The sequence below is a fragment of the Euprymna scolopes genome, chromosome 45 (genome assembly GCF_053919585.1).
Source record: "Euprymna scolopes isolate OS-2025 chromosome 45, ASM5391958v1, whole genome shotgun sequence".
NCBI classification, from domain to species: Eukaryota; Metazoa; Mollusca; class Cephalopoda; order Sepiida; family Sepiolidae; genus Euprymna; species Euprymna scolopes.
The window spans coordinates 57,222,896-57,244,490 of record NC_136526.1 but is presented as its reverse complement, the minus strand read 5'-3'; the positions used below and the strand labels follow the sequence as shown (position 1 = coordinate 57,244,490).

The window sequence follows — 21,595 nt, the reverse complement described above, 5'->3', positions numbered from 1 at the left end:
ACCTGGAATGGAATTCCAGAGTCTAGCAGTTCTGGGGAAGAAACTACTGGAGTAGAAAGATCTTTTACATCTAGGGATCTCTACAGTGTGGGGGTGGGATTTTGCAGCCTGTCGGCTTTGTTGAGGGTGTTCACGTCGTGGAGGCACAAGTGCTTGCAGTTCGTCAGAGCATTCACCATTAAAATACTTGTAGAATAGGCAGAGGGATGCAACATTTCGTTGATGGGACAGAGGCTGAAGCTTAGATGCCAGTTCAAGCCTGTCAGATTTGCAACTCTCTTTTGAACCTTGTCAAGGAGCGAGAGACTAGTAGCAGATGTACCAACCCAAATATGACAGCAATACTCCATACATGGGCGAATGATGGCCTTATATGGGTACAGCATACTTTCGGGTGTTAGTAGTTTTCTAGCACGGTAGAGAGAGCCGATCTTCCTTGCAGTGGCCCTGGCAATGCTTTCAATGTAATTGTTCCAACTCATGTTTCCTGTGAACGTTAGGCCAAGGAGTTTGAAAGATGTACTCTCAGATAAAGAGTCGTTGGCCATTGCTATAGGTGGTAAAGGTTTCTTGTAATTATTGAAGGAAACCAGTTTAGTCTTGGCGGCATTGAACGTGACCATCCATTTTTGTCCCCATTCAACTACAGATTGGAGGTCATCCTCTAGTGTTTCTGCCATTTCTTTAGATATGTGTTTATTTGTTTTCCTGTCATGCCTGTTATAGAGTGTGGTGTCATCAGCATATATACCCATCTCAGAGGCAATTTTGTCGGAGAGGTCATTTATGAATATCAGGAACAATAGAGGCACTCCCACATTTATATCATATTGTTTAGATAATGGAAACGTATTAAACGTATTTGCGGCTTCTCTTCCAATTTTTAGATTTTAATCATTTCAAATCACACTTTATTTCCTTTTGACAGATTGATTGTTGCTATTTCTTCTGATGAGTTAAGGGCATAATAGATTTATTGATTGATATAATAATTAAGTGATTGATTTTGTGCTAAGAAACAGATACTGTCAAGAATTGTAAATGTCAACTGAATTAAAGGAATAAATTCAAGATGGTTAACATTATGAAATTTGGAATATGCTTTTTGGCATTCTTTCACTCATATATACACACACACACAAAAATATATGTACATATATACCAGGGCTCGACAATATTTTTTGGACACTTTGAAAAAGTACTTCAAGGTGGTTACTAGTGCCAAAAACTTTTGAGATTGTAAGTACGTAGTTGAGGAGTGAAAATCCACTACTAGTGTAATCATGTTTTTTTTGTTTGGCTTTGATAATTTTAGTTTTTTTCTGATTTTTGCAAAAACTTGCGCGACACTATTTTTCAGACATGACAAAAAATCCTATTTTATTTAGAGCTATGTTCAGGTATATGTTGCTGTATGCAAATTTTCTGCTTGTACACTTAGCTGTCATCATGAAAATCCATTATCTGTTCTATTCTACTGGCAAAACAATTAAGCTTAATGAGGTAAAATGCATTCAAAAGAAGCGGTTGTTTGGCACCGAAGAAGTGGGAGGATGGCCTCAGCATCAGAAGGATCACCATGGAGTTGAAGCTGTTGAAATCAACGGTCGAATATATGCTGAAGACAAACTCCAAGCGGAAAAAGAAGAGAGGACGGAAAAGATCAATTGGCAAGAGGACTGAAAGGAGAATGAAGAGGACCGTGACAAGGCTTTTGACATTTGGAGAAAAAGTTACAGCAAGAAAAGTGAATGAGAAATGTGAATTGGATATAAATGTCCGAACAGTACAAAGAACGCTGAGGATTGGTTTGAAGTATGCAAAGGCTAAGAAAAAATTACACTAACAAAGAAACACAAACGAGCAAGACTGGAGTGTGCTAAAAAGTGGTCAACAAAACATGTTGAATTTAAGAAGGTTATTTTTACTGATGAGAAACGTTTCAAGTTTGATGGGACCGATGGATGGTGTACTTGGTAGATAAGGGGTGAGCCTGTTGTACTGAACAAACGACAGATTGGAGGAGGAGGAGGAGGAGGAGTTATGGTTTGGTGTATGATATTTGCTAATGGAAATATATGGTTGGAGTGGCTGAAAGGATGACAGAACAGTGAAAACTACAAACAGTTGCTGGACGAGAAAGTCCTACCAAGGATAAGAAGAGAGATGGGGAATGGTTTCGTTCTACAGCAAGACAATTGCAGCAGCATCCATGCGTCAAAACTCATGAAAGAATGGATGGCTAAAACGAATATGACTACTTTGGAATGGCCTGCAAAAAGCCCAGATCTAAATTTAATGGAAAATGTTTGGGAAATGTTTGCGCAACTTATCTATCATGGACCTGAAATAACGAAAGAGGCTCAACTATGGGAACGAATACTAGATGCCAAAAAACAACTAATAGAAACACGTAGAGTTGTTATTGTGCATATGTTTGATTATGAAGAGAGATTGATAAAAGTTATTAAGAAAAGTGATATTACAGACTATTAACAGTTTTTCAACGATGTCCAAAAAATAATGTTGCGTGTGTTTTGTAAAAAATGATGAAAATTAAATATTTTTTCTTACCTAATCGATTTTCTTCCATTTTTATTACAGTTATTGCTTTGTATGTTTATGCTTTTCTATTGAAGGAATTTCGCCACTCTATAGTACTCGGAAAGTCGAATACTAAAGTGTCCGAAAAGTATTGTCAGGCCCTTGTGTGTGTATATATATATATATATATATATATATATATATATATATATATATATATATATCGAGAGAGAGAGAGAGAGAGATAATATTGTTTATTTGTTTTTGTTAGCGATACTTTTTGAATGAATTCAATTATTTATATGAAAGTGTATTTTTACCAAAATGCGAGTTGGGAATAAGTTTCCCTTTGACCAAATTTTGTACCTCCAAATGGGGATCAACATATGTATTGTTTATTTTCAAATATAATTATCCACTGACACGTGTTTTGTCGCTAGATTCAGCCACTCTAACAAGTTGTAGATGACGAAACACTTGTCAGTGGAAATTTTTTCGTTTTGTAAAACTAGCAGTTCAGCCCAGCTTTGCCTTAGTTGTATGAACTGTTGAACTGTTCATAACTTTATGCGTGTATATATATATATATATATATATATATATATATATATATATATATATATATATATATATATATATATATAACGTTTGACTAATGTCCAGGTAACCTACATTTAAAACTTCAAGTATTTAGGCCCAAAATTGGCGGAGGAGTTTGGTAGAGTCTGCAAAGGTCAACTCTTTAAACTTTGATCCCTTGGCAACCAAATTTTCATCCAAAAACTGATTAAAAAGCTTGCTGCATATCTGAATACCCTTTATGCAAAATTTCAAATGTTTAGACCCAAAATTGGTTGAGAAGTCAAATTTATTTTAACTTTGACCCCAATTTTGACCCCTTAACGTTTTGTTGTTTTGGGCTCAAATCAAATTCAAAAATTTGATCCATGTCCAAGTAACTTACATCTAAAATTTCAAGTGTTTGGCGGAGGAGTTTGGTAGAGATTTCAAAGGTCAAATCATCGAACTTTGACCCTTTGACATCCAATTTTCTGGCCGAAAACCGATTAAAAAAATTTTCTCAAATCCCAATACACCTGATGTCAAATCTCGAGTCTGTAGACTGAATACTGACAGAGTAGTTTGGTAGGAAAATGTACACACCCAGACAATTTCACTTTTATAGATAAATATATTTATTTACACATTTTCACAGAAATAAATACATGTTGACTTCATAGGTCCAAAACCTATTCAATATAATGCAAAATAAATACAAATTGATGATACGACCGAGAAAAAAAAATTTAACTAGGAACTTTTTCCTTCAGGGGACGAGAAATTAACTGTCACCGTCTATTTCCTGACATGCCTTACTTACAGGAGTGAGAGACTAGAAGCAGATGCACCAGAACCTGACCAAATGTGACAACAATACTCCAACTCCATACATCGGCGAATGGTGGCCTTGTAGAGGTACAGGATACTTTCAAACGTAAGTAACTTTCTAGCACGGTAGAGAGAGCAGCTTTGCAGCAGCCATGGCAATGCCCTCGATGTTCCCTGTGAACGTTTAACCGAGGGGTTTGAAGAAGTACTTTCAAGTAATGTATCTTTAGCTATTGGGGGTTGAGGAGGTTTCTTAGGAAACGAGCTTGTTCTTGGCAGCATTGAACGTTACCATCTATAGTGGAGATCTTCCTTGAGTTCCCGCGATTGCATATGTGTTCATTTAATAAAAAAAGTTGAGTTTGCATTACTGTACACATAGATTCGAAAAAGTTGTCAAAAAACAAATATATAACAAATAAATATTATCAAAGGCAAAATAAATTACTTTTCTACCAAACAGGATACATTTTTTGTGTTTTTATTCAATGCAACATGTTTATTCAGCTCGAAAAACATGCAGTGTTTACCGATGTATTGGAAAATTCAAAATGGCGCCCGACACTCTCTTTAACATGGTAAGTTTGGGAAAAGGTGTTATAAATAATAAACTAGACAAAATACTATTAAAAAACACCGAATATATGTCAAATTATGTCACGGTAACATATATTGAGCGAATTTCTAACAGTATTTTGTCTAGTTTATTATTTATAACATCTTTTCCTGAACTTACCGTGTTAAAGAGAGGGCGTCATCTTGAATTTTCCAATACATCGGTAAACACTGTATGCTTTTCGAACTGAATAAACATGTTACATTAAATAAAAACACTAAAATTATATCCAGTTTGGTAGAAAAGTAACTTATCTTGCCTTTGATAACATTTATTTGTTATATATTTGTTTTTTGACAACTTTTTCGAATCTATGTGTACAGTAATACAAACCCCAAAAATTTAAATAAAGGCAATGTTCACACATTGTAATTATCTGACCTCTTATGAAAAAAAACTTCCGAGTTATTGCTTTTTTTTTTTCAGTATTGACTTTAAAAATATAATAAATAAAAATATCCGTAAACTATTTTTTTTTAAATATGTTTATTTACTTTTATGAATATATTGCATTTTTGTTTTCAAATAAATAGGTTTATTTAAATATTTTAAAATATATTTATTGACACACATTTTTAACAGTTCCAAAAATAGTATTTCCTAAAATATATTTATTCGAAAAAAAAAAGTTTTTTTTTTTGTTTTTTTTTTTACGAATTTCCTGACTTTTTTGTCTCCCAAGTTTTTGTCTTTAAAAATTTTAATTACGATGTAGCGACGGCGCCAATAAAATAAACCATTCATTCAAGTGCAGCTTGTTATAGATTTAGCTGAATAAAATATTAAAAATCACTTTATTAATACTTGTGCACTTATGTTACCAGGCTGGCGAGTGGTTTGTGACTATTCTACACTTTCACCCAACAAACAAAAAAAGTATCGTAAAAATTGAATTCATTTTATTATACATGTTTTTGGAGCGGGGGAGGGAAATGACTTAGCGAGATAAAGGACCGTTTGAATAAATTCATGATTTAAATTCTTAATTAAAAAAAAACAAAAAAAAACATTACATATTATAAACGAAAAAGATATTGTAGAACTTGAATTTAACTTAAAAATGCTATATAATAAAATGATATATATAAATTCAAGTTTTACGATATCTTTTTTGTGTATGAATTTGTTAGGTGAAAGTACAGAATAGTTTTTAAAAAAATACCCGCCAACCTGGTTAAGGGTACTGGTCGCGATTTGAGTTCCCTGCTGAACACCATAAAAAAACACTGACTTCTCCCTACGCATGAGCAAAGGGCATGTTTTAGTTGCCATAGTAACTTAACGATTATGGATTTTTATCGATTTTTTATAAGTTTTACTGTTTATGAATATTGAAATAAAAGAAATTACTACACATTTATTATTAATATCTCACTTTTATCGCCTTTGTTTTTAATCACTTTTATCGACTTTTTATAAGTTTTACTGTTTATGTGTCACTTTTATCGACTTTTTCTTTTCTTTTTTAAATAGCATTTTCTTTTTAAATGACGACGTTTTTACTGTTTATGAATATTAAAAGAAAAATAATTACTAAATATTTATTAATAAAAAAATGGGTGCTAGTGCACTATCCGCGCTATAGTTTAAATCGTATTTCTAAGAGTTTAATTAAAGTTCAATGTTTTTTTTATTCAATTGTAAGGTTAAAGTAGAGAATAGGTACAAAACACCCTCCCCATGTTAAGAATGGCTTTTTAAATAATAACGTTATTTCAGCACGGATCAATAAGCGCACTACTAGTACCACAAAATGGTGTTTTGTACCTATTCTCTACTTTAACCTTACAATTGAATTAAAAAAAAACATTAAACTTTAAACTTAGAAATACGATTTAAACTATAGCGCGGATCATAAGGGCACTAGCAGCACCAATTTTTTTATTAATAAATATTTAGTAATTATTTTTCTTTTAATATTCATAAACAGTAAAAACGTCATCATTTAAAAAGAAAATGCTATTTTAAAAAAAAAGAAAAAGTCGATAAAAGTCATAAAAAACAAAGGCGATAAAAGTGAGATATTATTAATGTGTAGTAATTTCTAAAACATGTCCCCTTTGCTCATGCGTAGGGAGAAGTCTGTTTTTTATGGTTTCGGCAGGGAACTCAAATCGCGACCAGTACCTGGTTAAGTACCAATAAAGTGATTTTTAATATCGTATTCAGCTAAATCCATAACAAGCGGCAATTGAATGAATGGTATATTTTATTGTTACTACACCGAAATCATGTGATTAAAATTTTAGCAGCCGAAAAATTGGGAGACAAGAGTCAGGAGTTCCTTTTTTACTCTCTTTCCATCTCAAGAGTCACGTTTAAATTGACGACTCTTGCGGGTTTTCGAGTATGCTGAAAATAGATATCACATTTAAATTTGCTGCAGACAAGTTGTTTTCTAGATATTAATTATCCAATGTAATCCATTATGTTTTTACTGGTGGTCATTTTTTCCCCAACTAAAACATACTTATATGCAGGTGTTTCACAAAACGCCCCCTCCTCCTCATGTTAAGAATGACGAACGCCACTGACATTTATCAAGTGTGCTTATGCACTTATGTTACCCTACCAAACTTTTAAATAGTATTTTCAAATTAAACTCAAGTATCACAATATTTTTTTTTTTCATAAATTGTTAGGTGGAAGTATAAAATAGTTACAAAATACCCTCTCCTTCCCATGTCAAGAATGGCTTTCTAAATAATAACGTTATTATTTCAGCACGGTAACATAAGTTTATAAGTGACTTATTAAATAATACATTGGAAAAATTTCTTGCTATCCAGAAAAGTACTTGCCTCCGCAAAATTTAAATTTGATATTCGTTTTCAGCATACTCGATAACCTATATAAGTCGTCATTCGAAGTGTGAATGTTCAAGATGGGAAAAACGTAAAATTTTGCCCCCCAAAATATATCTGATACATGATACGTGAAAGTAAACAAACGAATATTCGGGATGGGCCATGCTGTAGGTGTGTCAGAAATTTTGTGAAAAATGTTGAATAATTCTACCCCCTGTCTTTCCAAGCTTATAACTCCTCGAAAAAATGTAATTCAAGCCTTAATTTTTTTTTCAATCAAAGGAGCAAGGACCAAGGTTTCACTATAAAAAACAAAAACAAACAAACATGGTTTTTTTAAAAAAAGGTTTTAAACTTCGGACTTTACAGGTAAATTTCTAAAAAACACTACTTGTTTTTTGCTTTAAATTTGGATATATTATTTATTGATCTTTTATCTTCAATTTGTGATATATAACACTTTGGTGAGTAAATTAATTATTTACTTTTTAATAGACATTTCAAAATGGGGGGGACGTGAATTAAAAAAAAAACGTTTGTCTAAAATATTAAATTCGGTTTATTGGAAAGAGCATAAAATTTCACATTGACCCTGAAAATATCGTAAAAATAAAATCAATAGAAAAATTTTGATAGATTTTTAAAGTTTAAAAATTGAAAAATACTGAACTCGTAAAATTCATTACTGTTTTTTAAAAAATAAAAAAAAATATTTCTATTACATTTTATACAACTTTAATAGTTTATTTTGGAAATATAATCCATAAGGAAAATAAACAACCCACTTTTAAAAGAGAAATTACGAGTTTTTTTATATTTTATTCAGTTTTGTGGTAGGGGTGTCAAAAGTTCTGATACACCTAGCCATGCTGTTGTTGCTTTAACTTATCAACTTGGCACTATTTTTTTTTAACCGAAAATAATATTTTAAAATATGTTCAAACACAAAACTTATCAAAGTAGGTAGAAGAGTAACTTGGTCCTCAGATATTCTTATTTATTATATTTAAAGTCAATACTGAAAAGAAACAATCACTCGAAACTTTTTCATTAGGGGGCACGAAATTTGCTGTAACCATTTACTTCCGGCATTTCTGGTACTTAGTGATGATCACAAATATGCCGTATTGCTAAATAAAAGTACTTGATCAATTGACATAATTTTTGGAATATGCTATTTTCGTTTCATCACAGCTTGCGAAATTTTTAATTTTGATTTCATGATGTATTTTCAAATAAGTTTTCGGTATAATACCTTTACTTTATAAATCATTTTAAAGAGCGTTCTTTGCTCGAGCTAATCATTAAAATTATGACCATTTTAAAACAATGTCTCCTTTTCAGAACATTGAATACAAGATGGAATAAAAACAAATCCGCATAATTTTCTCATTTCAATACAAGCTAGGCTGAAAAGCTGCTGAAACAGCTTGCGATATCAATGAAGCGTTTGGTCCAGAAACCACTACTGAACTCACAGCATAATGGTGGTTTAAGAAATTTCGTGGCAGCGGCGTGTCTTGAAAACGATGAGTATAGTGATCGGCTATTGGATGTTGGCAACGGTCAATTAAGAGCCTAAGTCAAAGTCACTCCATGCACAACTGTTTGAGAACTTGTTTATGAATTAGACGTAATGTATACGACAATTTCCAACCACATGACAGAGATTGGAAAGACAAAAAAAATCTTTATAAATGGGTGCCTTTCATATATTGAACAACAACCAAAATAAACACTATTATAAAATGTCATTTTCCTTTCTTTTATGCACCAAGAATGACCCGTTTCGCTACCAGGTTGTGACTTGTGATGACACATGGGTGCTTTATGACAACTGGCGACACTCAGCTCAGTGGTTAGACACCGATAAAGCTCCATGACACTTCACAAAGCCAGAGTTGCACCAAAAGAAGGTCATGCTGATTGTTCGGTGGTCAGTGACTAGTCATGACAACGTGTTTCTTTCTGATCTTCTCTGTGCACCCTTGGTACAAACTTTGCACAAATCTTCTGCATCTTCAGTTCCTTGCAAATAACTGTGTTACAGTTCCCACACTGACATCAAACTGCTCTTAATGTATTTATAGATACATAACTCTCCTTATCCATGAAATTCTTTATTTGGCCAATCAACTCTGGTGTTCTGAATTCCTTACTCCTCCCGCACCACTCACTATCCCTCACAGATTTCCTGACTTCCTTGAATCTCTTATGCCACTCAAAAACCGATGTTTGATTCATGCAAGATGGCCCAAAAGCAGTCTGAAGCATTCCATACATTTCTGTGGTTTGTTTTCCAAGTTTAAAACAGAATTTTATTGCATATTGTTCTGCTAAAATATCCTCATGTCCAGATTGCATTTTTGAAATTCACCAGCTGTGACCATCAAACTTTGGTTGAGTGAATTCCAAATCTTGCTGTTCCTGTTCCTGAAATCATAAAAATTTGTCAGTCATCTCATAAGCTGTATAGCAATGACATACTGAATCTTCAAGAGCCTACAACAATGTAAAATGCCTGTACAAAAAAGTTTGGAAACTTATTTAAGGCATCTCATAACTGGTGAGACACATTTTTATCTTCTCTTGTTTTCTCCCTTTCTTTTAAACTATGCTGCTTATAGAGTCAATCACTTGTAGAATAGAAAAACAAAGTCTCATTCTATAAAATTTATAGTTGAACAAAAAAAGAACATAACTGAGATTTAAAAGCAACTATCACTACATTTTCATTACAATTATTTTTTATTTGTGTACTTATGAACCGCCCCCTTAAGTAAACACTTCATCAAATCTCCACACTAACGTAATGTACTTGCAATAACCCTTATCACTGAGTGGCTTCCGGGCCTTGATAAGTGGTGATCACTGTGTAAAAAAAAAAACTTAGCAAAAACAGCACAAATATGACAGCCATATATTTTCACTTATGAATGAAGTGTATAGTTTGTAAATGTTTGAATATTAAACATGATTTAATTATAGAAAAACGCGAGCATGAAAAGTAATATGGTTAAGCTTAAACATGGAAAAGTAAAGGACTAGTTGTTAAAACTGGAAAATAAAATGACAAGATATTCTAGTAAAAAATATAATAAATTTATAATTTAAAATATTGCCGCATTAAGAATTTTTTTGCCCCCATAAACACATATGTATTAACAATGTACGACACTCGTCTGCTTTCAATAAAATCCCCCCAATTATTCCCCTTTCATGCTTTCATTCTGTCTGCTTCACAAGTTACTTCTCTTTTCACGATAGTAGTCACTGAAGCGACAATGTTGCTATGAAAACCACTCATAAAAAGCGTCACTCACGGCCCTCCATTTTTTATGATTTTAAACACCAGAAAATTCATCATAACTTTTGTTTTACTGAACGAACACTAAAATTTTTTTTTTTTTTTACGATATAGCTGAAAAGGTGATCTATAAACTGTAATAATTGTTTGAAATTCAGTCGAAAAATGAGTGAGCAGTGAAGCTTCAAAGCAATTCTAAATGACTAAAACTGCCACTTAACCATGTATTCAAACGTTACCATGTTTTAATGATAATTTCCTTCAGTTCATAAAATTATGATCGGTTAACCTTGGAGAAAGCATTAGACGGCAACATTGGCAAGATGATCAAAGCCCAAAATAGCTTAAACTCCCATGTTTGCAAAGAGATAGAGTTCAGGGTTTTGTTATTGGTAATTAGTAAAAACCTGAAGAGAGTGCTCAATACTATTGCGGAGCAAATATATATATATTTTTATTACCGTTTTATCTGCTGAGTTACACAGGATTACCGAATCGTATCATTAAAACTATTTGGTAATTAAAACATGTGTAACTAAACAGATGAACCTTTTATTCTGCCTTCGGAATTCGCACACTTATTTTCTCTATATATTTCTCAATACTTTGCACCAAATTACTTCCAGACGTTCCAGAGACTGTCCAATTCCTTGACTGAAACTCTACCAACTCTTAACTCTCCACTTTTAAGTGACTAACTCTCTAACTCGTTCACGTGTATATAATCAAAATTATTTCTTTGTTTGATCAAGTGGTACAATGGGGAAAGAGTGGCTTGTTACTTTTAATGCATCTAAAACCAAGCTTTTATCTTTACATCATCAACGCTCTGATCCTCATCTGGCATCAACTGAAATGGATGGCTTTCATGTTGGGAGGCCTCCTGTTTTAACAAGCTTCTGGGCTTGACCTTTACTCCTGATCTTAAATGGAACACATACATTAAATCCGTTGCCAAGACCGCTGGAAAAATGGTGGGATCCTTCTATCAATCCAGTAGATATCTCACTGCTGATGCAATTCTCTATCTATATAAGAGCCAGGTACGTCCAGGGATGGAGTACTGTTGCCACATCTGGGTAGGAGCTGCTAGAAAGGACATCCTGCCTCGATAGTGTTCAAAATAGACTTTGTAGCCTCGTAGCAGATGTCCCTCCAACCTCTTTCTTATAGAAGAGATGTTGCGAGTTTGTCTCTGTTTTATCGTTATTTTCATGGCAAGTGCTTGGCTGAGCTCCAATCTATGGTACCCCCCCCTCGCCAGACTTTCACAAGAAACATGAACAAAGCTTCTTTCTTAGAACTGCACGCCTGTGGAATTGTCTTCCGTTTTCCTGCTTTCCAGCTGTCTTCAAGTCCAACGTATACAAGTTTTTGATGAGCCATTCCATATAAGTTAACAAATTTGCCGAATTTCCATTATTAACGATTACTACATTTTTCAATTTCTACTGTACACTCTTTAACCCTTATCCTCAAGTGGCCTCTTGGCCTTGATAAGTGGTAATGCCTATGTAAAAAAAAAAAAAACTATCTATAACGTCAGAGCTCAATATTATTGTTTTTCTTAATCAAGTTTTGTTTATTTATTTTTCTAACTGGCCTACCTTCAATGATCTCAAATTCCTTTTTGTTATCAAAACATTTTCTCTGAATGTTTCCTATTTCATAACATCTACATCTCGATAAAATAATAATCGCTAAGGTAACTTGATGATGCCTGGGAGTGCTAATACTACAACAATTTGGAACATTTCCCTCAATCATAATAGAAGGTTGAATGGTTAATGGTAATTGTTTTGGCTCTTGCTGCTATTTTTTCTAGAATGGCAGGCTTAGTGTGCAAAACTATAATCCTCATAGCTGTTGTTTGGATGTCCAGAATTAATCCTTAGGATGTAACCTGATAGGAACCCTAGCAGTAGTCACCTCTCTGGATTCTATATGTATTGGCTCTTAACTGGGAGTCGGCAAACTTTCCAATGTTGATCCAATCATTTTGGTTGAATGAAACCAAGTACCATTGCTGCCCATCAAAAAAATCGATAGAGCATTAACTCTATAATAATATATACGAAATCTGTAAGAATTAAAATGTCATATTTAAGTGTATTTTACGACCTGGCTATGCGGGGTGTCTCTGCTAGCTTGGATAAATACTTTCGCAGTTTTAACAAAATAGCTACAACAATATCAGAGCGTCTCCATTTATGCTGAATATCTATAGAATGCCAACATCAATATATTACATATGAAAGAGTCCACTGTGGAATTTCCACAGGGCCCACCAGTAGTCAATTATTATGATTGTAATTGTTAAGATAGAAAAATGTTTTTGACACAAAAAGTTAAGTTGAAATATTTTCATTCAATAGTTCTCAGGAATGTTCACTTGATGATATTTAATCTAATTATAATAATAAACAAAGATATGTGACAAAAAAACAGACAAGAATCTTTGTTTATGTGGATGATGACATCATGAAAAAGACAGATTTGAGACATGTAGAATTTAGTTATGAGAGAGAAGAGTTCAACATGGAATGCGTTTGCAAATGGACTGGGGATCTTGTGCTCTGGAGTTTTGGGCGTCCATGGAAGTTGGAAGGGGGAAACTTAGCAAGATGTAAAGTCATACAAAAAGCATGCCAACTCTTAAAATGAACTTAGTTGAAATAAATGAAATATTCATATATAATTCTGGTTTTGGCGTTTTCACTTCTCGGGGAAAAGCACTTTTGATCTCAGGACACATGAAAAAACCATTGGAGGTATGTGCCTTTAATCGTGTTCCCACTGACAATGATGTTTGCCTCTTGTTTAAACCATGTCAATAAAGTGTTAATATATGTACACACACCAACATAAAGATGCAATAGAGAACACTAGACAATAAATATGATATATACAGTTATAAATGTTATATATACAGTTATAAATGTTATATATACACAGTTATAAATGTTATATATACACAGTTATAAATGTTATATATACACAATAAATGTTATATATACAGTTATAAATGTTATATATACAGTTATAAATGTTATATATACACAATAAATGTTATATATACAGTTATAAATGTTATATATACACAATAAATGTTATATATACAGTTATAAATATACACTAAACGAATAACATAATTATTTTTAAACAATAAACTAAATAAAATTTTCCAGCAGACGATTTGAATTCGGATTAAAATGTTTTAAATTTTTTTTTACACAATGAAATAAGAAAATCTAAATTTTCTTGGAAAGATTTACATTCCAAAATAAACAGTTTTCAATATTTTTTTTGTGACAAAATAATTGAACTTTTGCAGCAGACATTGTAAATTCGGAATAAAAGGGTTTAAATAAAAAGTTTTACGCAATGAAATAAGAAACTCTAAATTTTCTTGGGCAGATTTAAAAACCAGGATAGAAAGTTTTCAATAATTATTTTTAAACAATAAACTAAATAAAATTTTCCAGCAGACAGTTTGAACTCGGAATAAAATAAAATAATTTTTTGTTAAACAAAATAAGAAAATCTAAATTTTCTTGAACAGATTTAAATTACAGGAGAAAAAGTGTTCAGTGTGTTTTGTTTTTAAAAAGAAATTAATTTAAATTTTCTTGTACTGATTGTAAATTCTGGGTGAATTTTTTCCACCGGACATGTTGAATTTGGAATAAAAGGTTTTAAATAAATTTTTGTGAAACAACAAAATAAGAAAATATAAATTTTCTTGGACATATTAAAAATCTAGGAGAAAAAGTTTTCAGTGTGTTTTTTTTTTTTTTTGAACAGGAAAATAATTAAAATTTTCTTTTAATAATTTTAAAATTTGGATGAAAGTATAATTTTAAAACAAGAAAATAAGTACAATCAACATTAACAGTTATATACGTGAATTAAACAATGGAAAAAGCAATTACTTTAAATTTTACTAAGACTAAGATTTTTTACTAAAACCAAGACTATAACTAAAACTAAATTTATTTTTGTAATTATGCAAAAGAAAATGTCAAGGATGTAAAAAAAAAATTTAGATAAAAATTAAATCGTTATTTTTATAGTCTGCTGCTAATTCATATTTAGTTAATACCACGTCTTCAATTACTTCATCTTCCTTATCATATTCTTCAATATACTTGTTATTTTCAAAACTAATTACTAGACCGTTGAATTCTTGATCTACATTATTATCCTCTAGATATGTAAAATACTCCTACCTATGATACTGCCTAACATAATATCCCTAATTTCTACATGATCTGTGAACTTCTCTATCAATAGGTTATTTAGAAGAGATGGATGATTTCTTTCTAGGTTTTTTAATTCTAATTGTTTTCTATGTTTATCTGAAATTCTTCTCTTAACAGTTTTATTTAATGTTTTTTTTTATATTGCATATTTACTTTATGGTCTTGTGTGCTCTGTTTAATTGCTAAACTTATTAACTTATCCCGAAATTCTACATCTATTTTTTCACCATGGAGGACATCTAAAACCGTATTTCTATTTGCTTTGATGAGATTGTTTATTGTAAAAGTATCTAAAGTAGATGAGGACTGTTTCCTACCACTATACTCACCAAAGACACTTTCTGCTTCCATAGTGTGTAACCTAGCTGAGGTCAGAAAATTCTCTCTTAATTTATCTATCCTAGCAAAACTAAATGTATACTGCCTTTGGATGACACCGATGATAGCTTTTAAAGACTTTTTCATCATTGATGTAAGCAAGTCACAATATTGGGAAGGAGGACGCTCATCAATTTACCTAAGTCCTCAAGTCAATTGGATTCCCCAAAAAATCAAAAGTGCTTTCCAACACTTTTATGGGATCTTCAACTAAAATCTTTAACTTATCAACTACACCTTCCACTATCCGGATCCCATCTGTGACTGTATACTGATCTTTCAGGGATGTGTAAAAAGTTTTCATCCAAGGACCTGAAAGAAGCTTACCTATAACACCTAAAACCTGTAACTCTAAATATGTTACTTCATTCCCAAAGGCAGCTTCTAAATATTTGCACAAAGATTTAGTATTCCTAAATCTCCTTAAAAATTCTAAAAATTCTTCTATGTGTAAAGTAAACCAAAGTTAAATGAAAAATTATATTAATTCTATTACCTCTATATCTAGGAATTACCTTAGTTGAAAATTTACTTCCTAAGAAATCTTTAAACTCTTTAATTAAACCTAAAGTATTATTATATCTAAGAGAAGACATTTTCATAATTATCTGATGCCCTATACAATCCTTGCCACTAAGGACTAACTTACTAACACTAACATCCTCAAAATGCTTCAATTGCAGACACGCCTCCTTCGTAATTGCTTTCAATTGCAATTGAGCTCTATTAATTGCTTTTCCCATTGCAATTCCAATATCTCTACAGTACGATGATTGACAGCAGCTCTGTCTGTCAAACACGAGCCAATTTTTTCAATTATTTTATTTTTATGCTAATTGCAGGTTCACCAAAAATTTTAGAGTGTACCTGAGCCAATTTACTAATGCAGTCATTGATGTGATTTGCTTAGTCCTTTGCATAACCACTAGGTACACTCTGGACGGCTATGACATGGGTTGACTCAGGCGTTGTTATCATAGCATTCTTAATATGTTCGCCATCCTTGGTGGTGATGTCAAAAATCAAAATACATGCAGCAGAGTTAAGGATTTTATCCACAGTCATATAGTCTGCAATAAAACCTAACTCTGCTGGCATCTTAAATACTGTAGATGCTGAATAAATTTTACATTTTTCATTTAAAAATTTACAAATTGAATTTACCAAATGTGGCAAATTTTTTGTTGCCACATTATGCATCTTGCATATATAAAAAAGAATTCTCAAAAGATATTTGGAATTTTTTGGGGGGGGACTGTTTTTTGGAAATTGGTCTGCGTTGATGTATAGCAAGGTTTTTTTTTTTAATTTTTTTTATTACATTTTCACCCCAAACAAGGCAAATTGCCACTTTGGTGTAGGGGGCAACAACTACTGGGGTACTATGTAGGGATTTGGGCAGCAAGATGTCGGTTCATGTTACACTTGAACTTCTGCACGTCAGTACTGTTGGGGAAGCAGTGGTTTTTATTGTGCTCATGGTGCTGGTACTGCTGCTTGGGTTACTGGTGGTAGTGGTGCTGGAGAAAGAAGACTTTGAGCGAAACAGTTTGTATTACTGTACACATAAATTCGAAGAAGTTGTCAAAAAACAAATATATAACAAATAAATGTTATCAAAGGCAAGATAAATTACTTATCTACGTAACTGGATAATTTTTTTAGTATTTTTATTTAATGTAACATGTTTATTCAGCTCGAAAAACATACAGTGTTTACCGATGTATTGGAAAATTCAAAATGGCGCCTGACTCTTTTTCACGTGGTAAGTTTGGGAAAAGGAGTTAAAAATAATAAAGTAGACAAAATACTGTAAGAAACTCGCTCCATATATGTTACCATGTGGTGGGTTTTTAACAGTATGTTGAATATTTTTTATTTTTAACTCCTTTTCTGAAACTTACTGTGTGAAAGAGAGTTGACCTCGGGCGCCATTTTAAATTTTACATCAGTAAACACTATGTTTTTCAAGCTGAATAAACATGTTGCATTAAATAAAAACATTAAAAAATTATCCAGTCAGATAGAAAAGTAACTTATCTTGCCTTTGATAACATTTATTTGTTATATATTCGTTTTTTGACAACTTTTTCGAATCTATGTGTACAGTAATACAAACCTAAAAATTCAAAATAAAATTAAAGTACAACTTTCTCATCAGTTATGGAAACTAAAAACACTGAAACCATTTCAGTAGAATTATTTAAAGATAAGTAAGTCCGAGTCCCGGCTAGTCGAAGTAGGTGCTGAAGTTAAAGGATTCAATATAAAAAAAAAATGAAACAGTTGCGTCGTCGTGGTGACAGGAGTTAAAATATAATAAATGAAAATAATGATATATAAAAATTGTAATAATTGCAAAAAGAAAAGCAGAAAATGAAATTCAATACAACTGATAAGTATGTGCGTTTGCGACGGTCGACCGATGTAAAAGATTGCTAATCAGTTTAGCTTGTCCCGTTATAAATACAAAATGGAGATAAGGCTTGATGGCATATTTATGCCATCCAACCTTATCTCCATTTTGTATTTTTAACATATTTCATTTCAAATCATTATGTGAAATCATACTTGAAAACTGTGAACATTTCATTCATGGATTTTGACCAATTACAGATTAATAGCTCGACCAAAATTCAATTTTTTTTTTTTTAATATCTTAAAGAAATACATGAATTTTTGATTTAATATATTTTAATTCTTTTTCGTCGAGTGATTTTTTTTTTAAATATCGAAGAAAAGAAAACAATGAATTAAATAGAAAACAATGTCCTCAGCATCCAATATTGAGTGGAAAATTCTCAACATAAAATAAGCTTCCACTTAAAAAAAAAACAAAAAAAACAACGTGGTTTTCGAAAGAAAAAAAGGATTTACACTTTGGACTTTACAGGTTAATTTGCAAAAAACTTTTTTATTGTTTTAAATTTGAATATTTTATCCATTGATAATTTGTGATATATAAAACTTTGGTACATAAAATATTCATTTAAATTTGAATAGACATTTCAAAATGGGGGGGGTGAATTTAATTAAAAACGTTTGTCTAAAATATTAAATTTGGTTTATTGGAAAGAGCATAAAATTTCACATTGACCCTGAAAATTTCGTAAAAATAGAATCAATAGAAAAATTTTGATAGATTTTTAAAGTTTAAAAATTGAAAAATATTTAACTCGTGAAATTTAATTGATTTCATTACGTAAAAAAAAAAATGGCTGCCTGAATGCATGCAGGCATTTTGTAAACACTGTTTTTTTTAAATAAAAAATAATAGAAATATTATTTTTTAAACAACTTTATTAGTTTATTTTGGAAGTATATTCCATAAAGAAAATAAACAACCCACATTAAAAAGAAAAATTACGAATTTTTTTTATATTTAACTCGCAGTTTTCTGTTAGGGGTGTCAAAAATTCCGCCCAAATTCTGATACACTTACTAGAAAGCCCCTCCTCCCCAATAAAATATACTTGTAAAAATCGATTTTATAATGAGTTTTAAAAATGGTTAACCGAAAAAATGGTGAAAAAAAAATAGTCACTAAATAATTGTTACCAAAGGCAATAAATGCTACTTTTCTACATAGCTGAATGAATTTAGTTTATGTTTTAAAGTATTGACAAATGCTTTTCTTTATTTATTTATTTTATTTTTTTAATCTTAAATCGCGAGGGTGTGGGTGTCAAAAAATCTCCAGATTTTCTAGGAAAAACCGCTAGTCGCTAGATCTAAATTTTAGCCGCTAGATTGCGAACGAAATCTCCAGATCTAGTGGGAAAATCGCTAAATTGGCAACATTGCCATTAATCATTAATCATTATGGGCAACACTGCGAACTTTTCTACGAACCTGCTTTTCCGGGCGCCATTTTAAATTTCTATTTCCCTAACGTCGTCACATTTGAATTTGCAATCGCATAAAATTGTGAGTTACTTAAATTTATTTGCCTAACATTGCATTTCATTTGTTATTTTACATAAATTAGTTTGTTATTGTAAGCTAGGCAATGTCACTAAATTTATTTATTGAGTTGATTTCGAGAAAAAAAAAATTGCGTAAACATTACGGAGGTTGGCCTTTAATCTTTTGTTTTTTTTACTTAATTGTATTTACAAAATTTTAAAAGCAATAAAATATATAAACAAGATCAAAGTGTAGTATCTGTTCTTCAGATGCTGCAGCTGCACTTCCATTTCTTGTTCTCTTTCGGTGGAGGATCAGTCCTTCACGACTGAGACAATTTTTATTTTTGTGCCTTTTCTCCACGTTAAAAACCGACCCTGGTGTCTAACTCTGTCCCGTGGGGAGGCATAGTAAATAGGTACTATACAGAAAGATTCGAAAAAGTTGTCAGAAAACAAATATATAAAAAATAAATGTTATCAAAGGCAAGATAAGTTACTTTTCTACCTAACCGGATAATTTTTTTGTGTTTTTATTCAATGTAACATGTTTATTCAGCTCAAAAATCATATAGCTTTTACCGATGTATTGGAAAATGAAAAATGGCACTCGACTCTCTCTTTGACATGGTAAGTTTGGAAAAAGGAGTTATAAATAAAAAAAAATATATACAAAATACTGTAAAAACCCCACCGAATATATGTCAGCCTTTGTCACGGTAACATATATTGAGCTTGTTTCTAACAGCATTTTTTAAATTTTTTAAATTTTTAATTCATTTTCCCAAACTCACCGTGTTCAACAGAGAGTTCGGCGCCATTTTAAGTTTCCCAATACATCGGTAAACACTGTATGTTTTTCGAGCTGAATGAACATGTTACATTAAATAAAAACACACAAAAACTATCCTGTTAGGTAGAAAAGTAATTTATCTTGCCTTTGATAACATTTATTTGTTATATATTTGTTTCTTTGTTTTTTTTGTTGTTTTTTTAACTACTTTCTCGAATCTATGTGTATAGTAAAACAACCCCACCTTATGTTAAATATTATTTCTAGGTACGGGTAAAAAATAAACGAATAAGGATAGGGGGACCTAGTTTTTAAAGCCGATTTATCATAATTGTTTTTGTACGTTTCCGACTACTTTTCTTTTTGATTGTATTTGAAAGATTAAGGACTAAACTTAATTTCCCAAAGAATAAAAATATTTGTACACGTGAAAAAAAGCAAAAAAAGTTATGAAAAATGTTTTCACGGCGAACTAACCAATTCAGCTAAATTTTGAAGTCAAATAAATTCATTATAAAAATCCTTTTAGAGATAAATATTAGTTTTCTAGGTCTATTTCAAAGATAATCAGTAAAGTAAAATGCTAAGATATTGAATTAAATAAAAAAAAAAACAACACCTTGTTGGCACAAAAAATAGCTGAATTAGGCTCAAAAGCGAATATTTTTGCCATTCACAAAAACACAACAAACCATACTTTTGGAAATACGGAATATACGGAGGTCCAAAATATGAGACAGTCGAAAAGCTGTCTGAGAATGACGTCATGTAATTAAAAGGAAGGAGGGGTGCTGGCTGGGTTTCTTTCTTTTTTCCCCAGACGGGCATCCGTACATTTTCATTGTAAATGTTTGTATAAGTTTTACCATTTTTTAAATTAAATTATTTTTCTATGTTTCTGTTTTTAAATTTTTTTTTATTATTATTGGCCAATATTATATAAAAATTATTTTATGCCAAAGTTTTCACATTCTTGCGAGCAAGGAAATTATTAAAATCTTGCGTATAAAAATTATATAAAAAATTATGTTACGCCGAAAGTTTCACATTCTTGCGAGCAAAAAAATTATGCGAAATCTGTAATATAAAAGAAAAAATAGAAATATTTTTGTTATTATAATTTTTTTGTGTGTGAAAATATTAAATAAACAATGCGTAATTCAATGGTAATATCGGTAGTCCGAGAAATTCATTTTTCTTTGAGTTATACCGAATTTATTAATACGGAATTTAGATTTTTTTTTTTTTTCGCAATGTTCCTATAAAAATTATTTTATTTTTAGTGTTACAAATTACAATCCTTTATTTATATAAAAAAACAAAAATAAATTCTTGCATATTTTTATTTACTACTGAAAACCATAACTTTAGTAAAGATATTTTTTGTTTAAACAAAAAATACATTTCCACTAAGATTTAAATAAAAATAATTAGTTCATTATATTGCGCGATCATTATTTGATAAATACTGAAAATTTTATGAAAATTGGTTAATTTCCTGATTTTTAGGCAAGTCCTTTCTAGCAGCTCCTACCCAGATGTGGCAACAGTATTCCATCCTTGGATGTACCTGGCTCTTATATAGATAGAGAAT

General features: G+C 31.4%; 1 protein-coding gene across 3 annotated transcripts in view; it reads left to right on the top strand.

The window, feature by feature from the left end:
• The first annotated feature begins 3,885 nt into the window (after positions 1-3,885).
• LOC145269726 (uncharacterized) overlaps positions 3,886-21,595 on the top strand; it is a 59,014-nt gene continuing 41,304 nt past the window's right edge. For all 3 annotated transcript variants that reach the window (XM_080125452.1, XM_080125450.1, XM_080125451.1), the window contains exon 1: positions 3,886-4,039. In XM_080125452.1, coding sequence (XP_079981578.1) covers positions 3,948-4,039 — 92 coding nt within the window. In that variant the 5' untranslated portion in view covers positions 3,886-3,947. The remainder of the gene's footprint in view (positions 4,040-21,595) is intronic.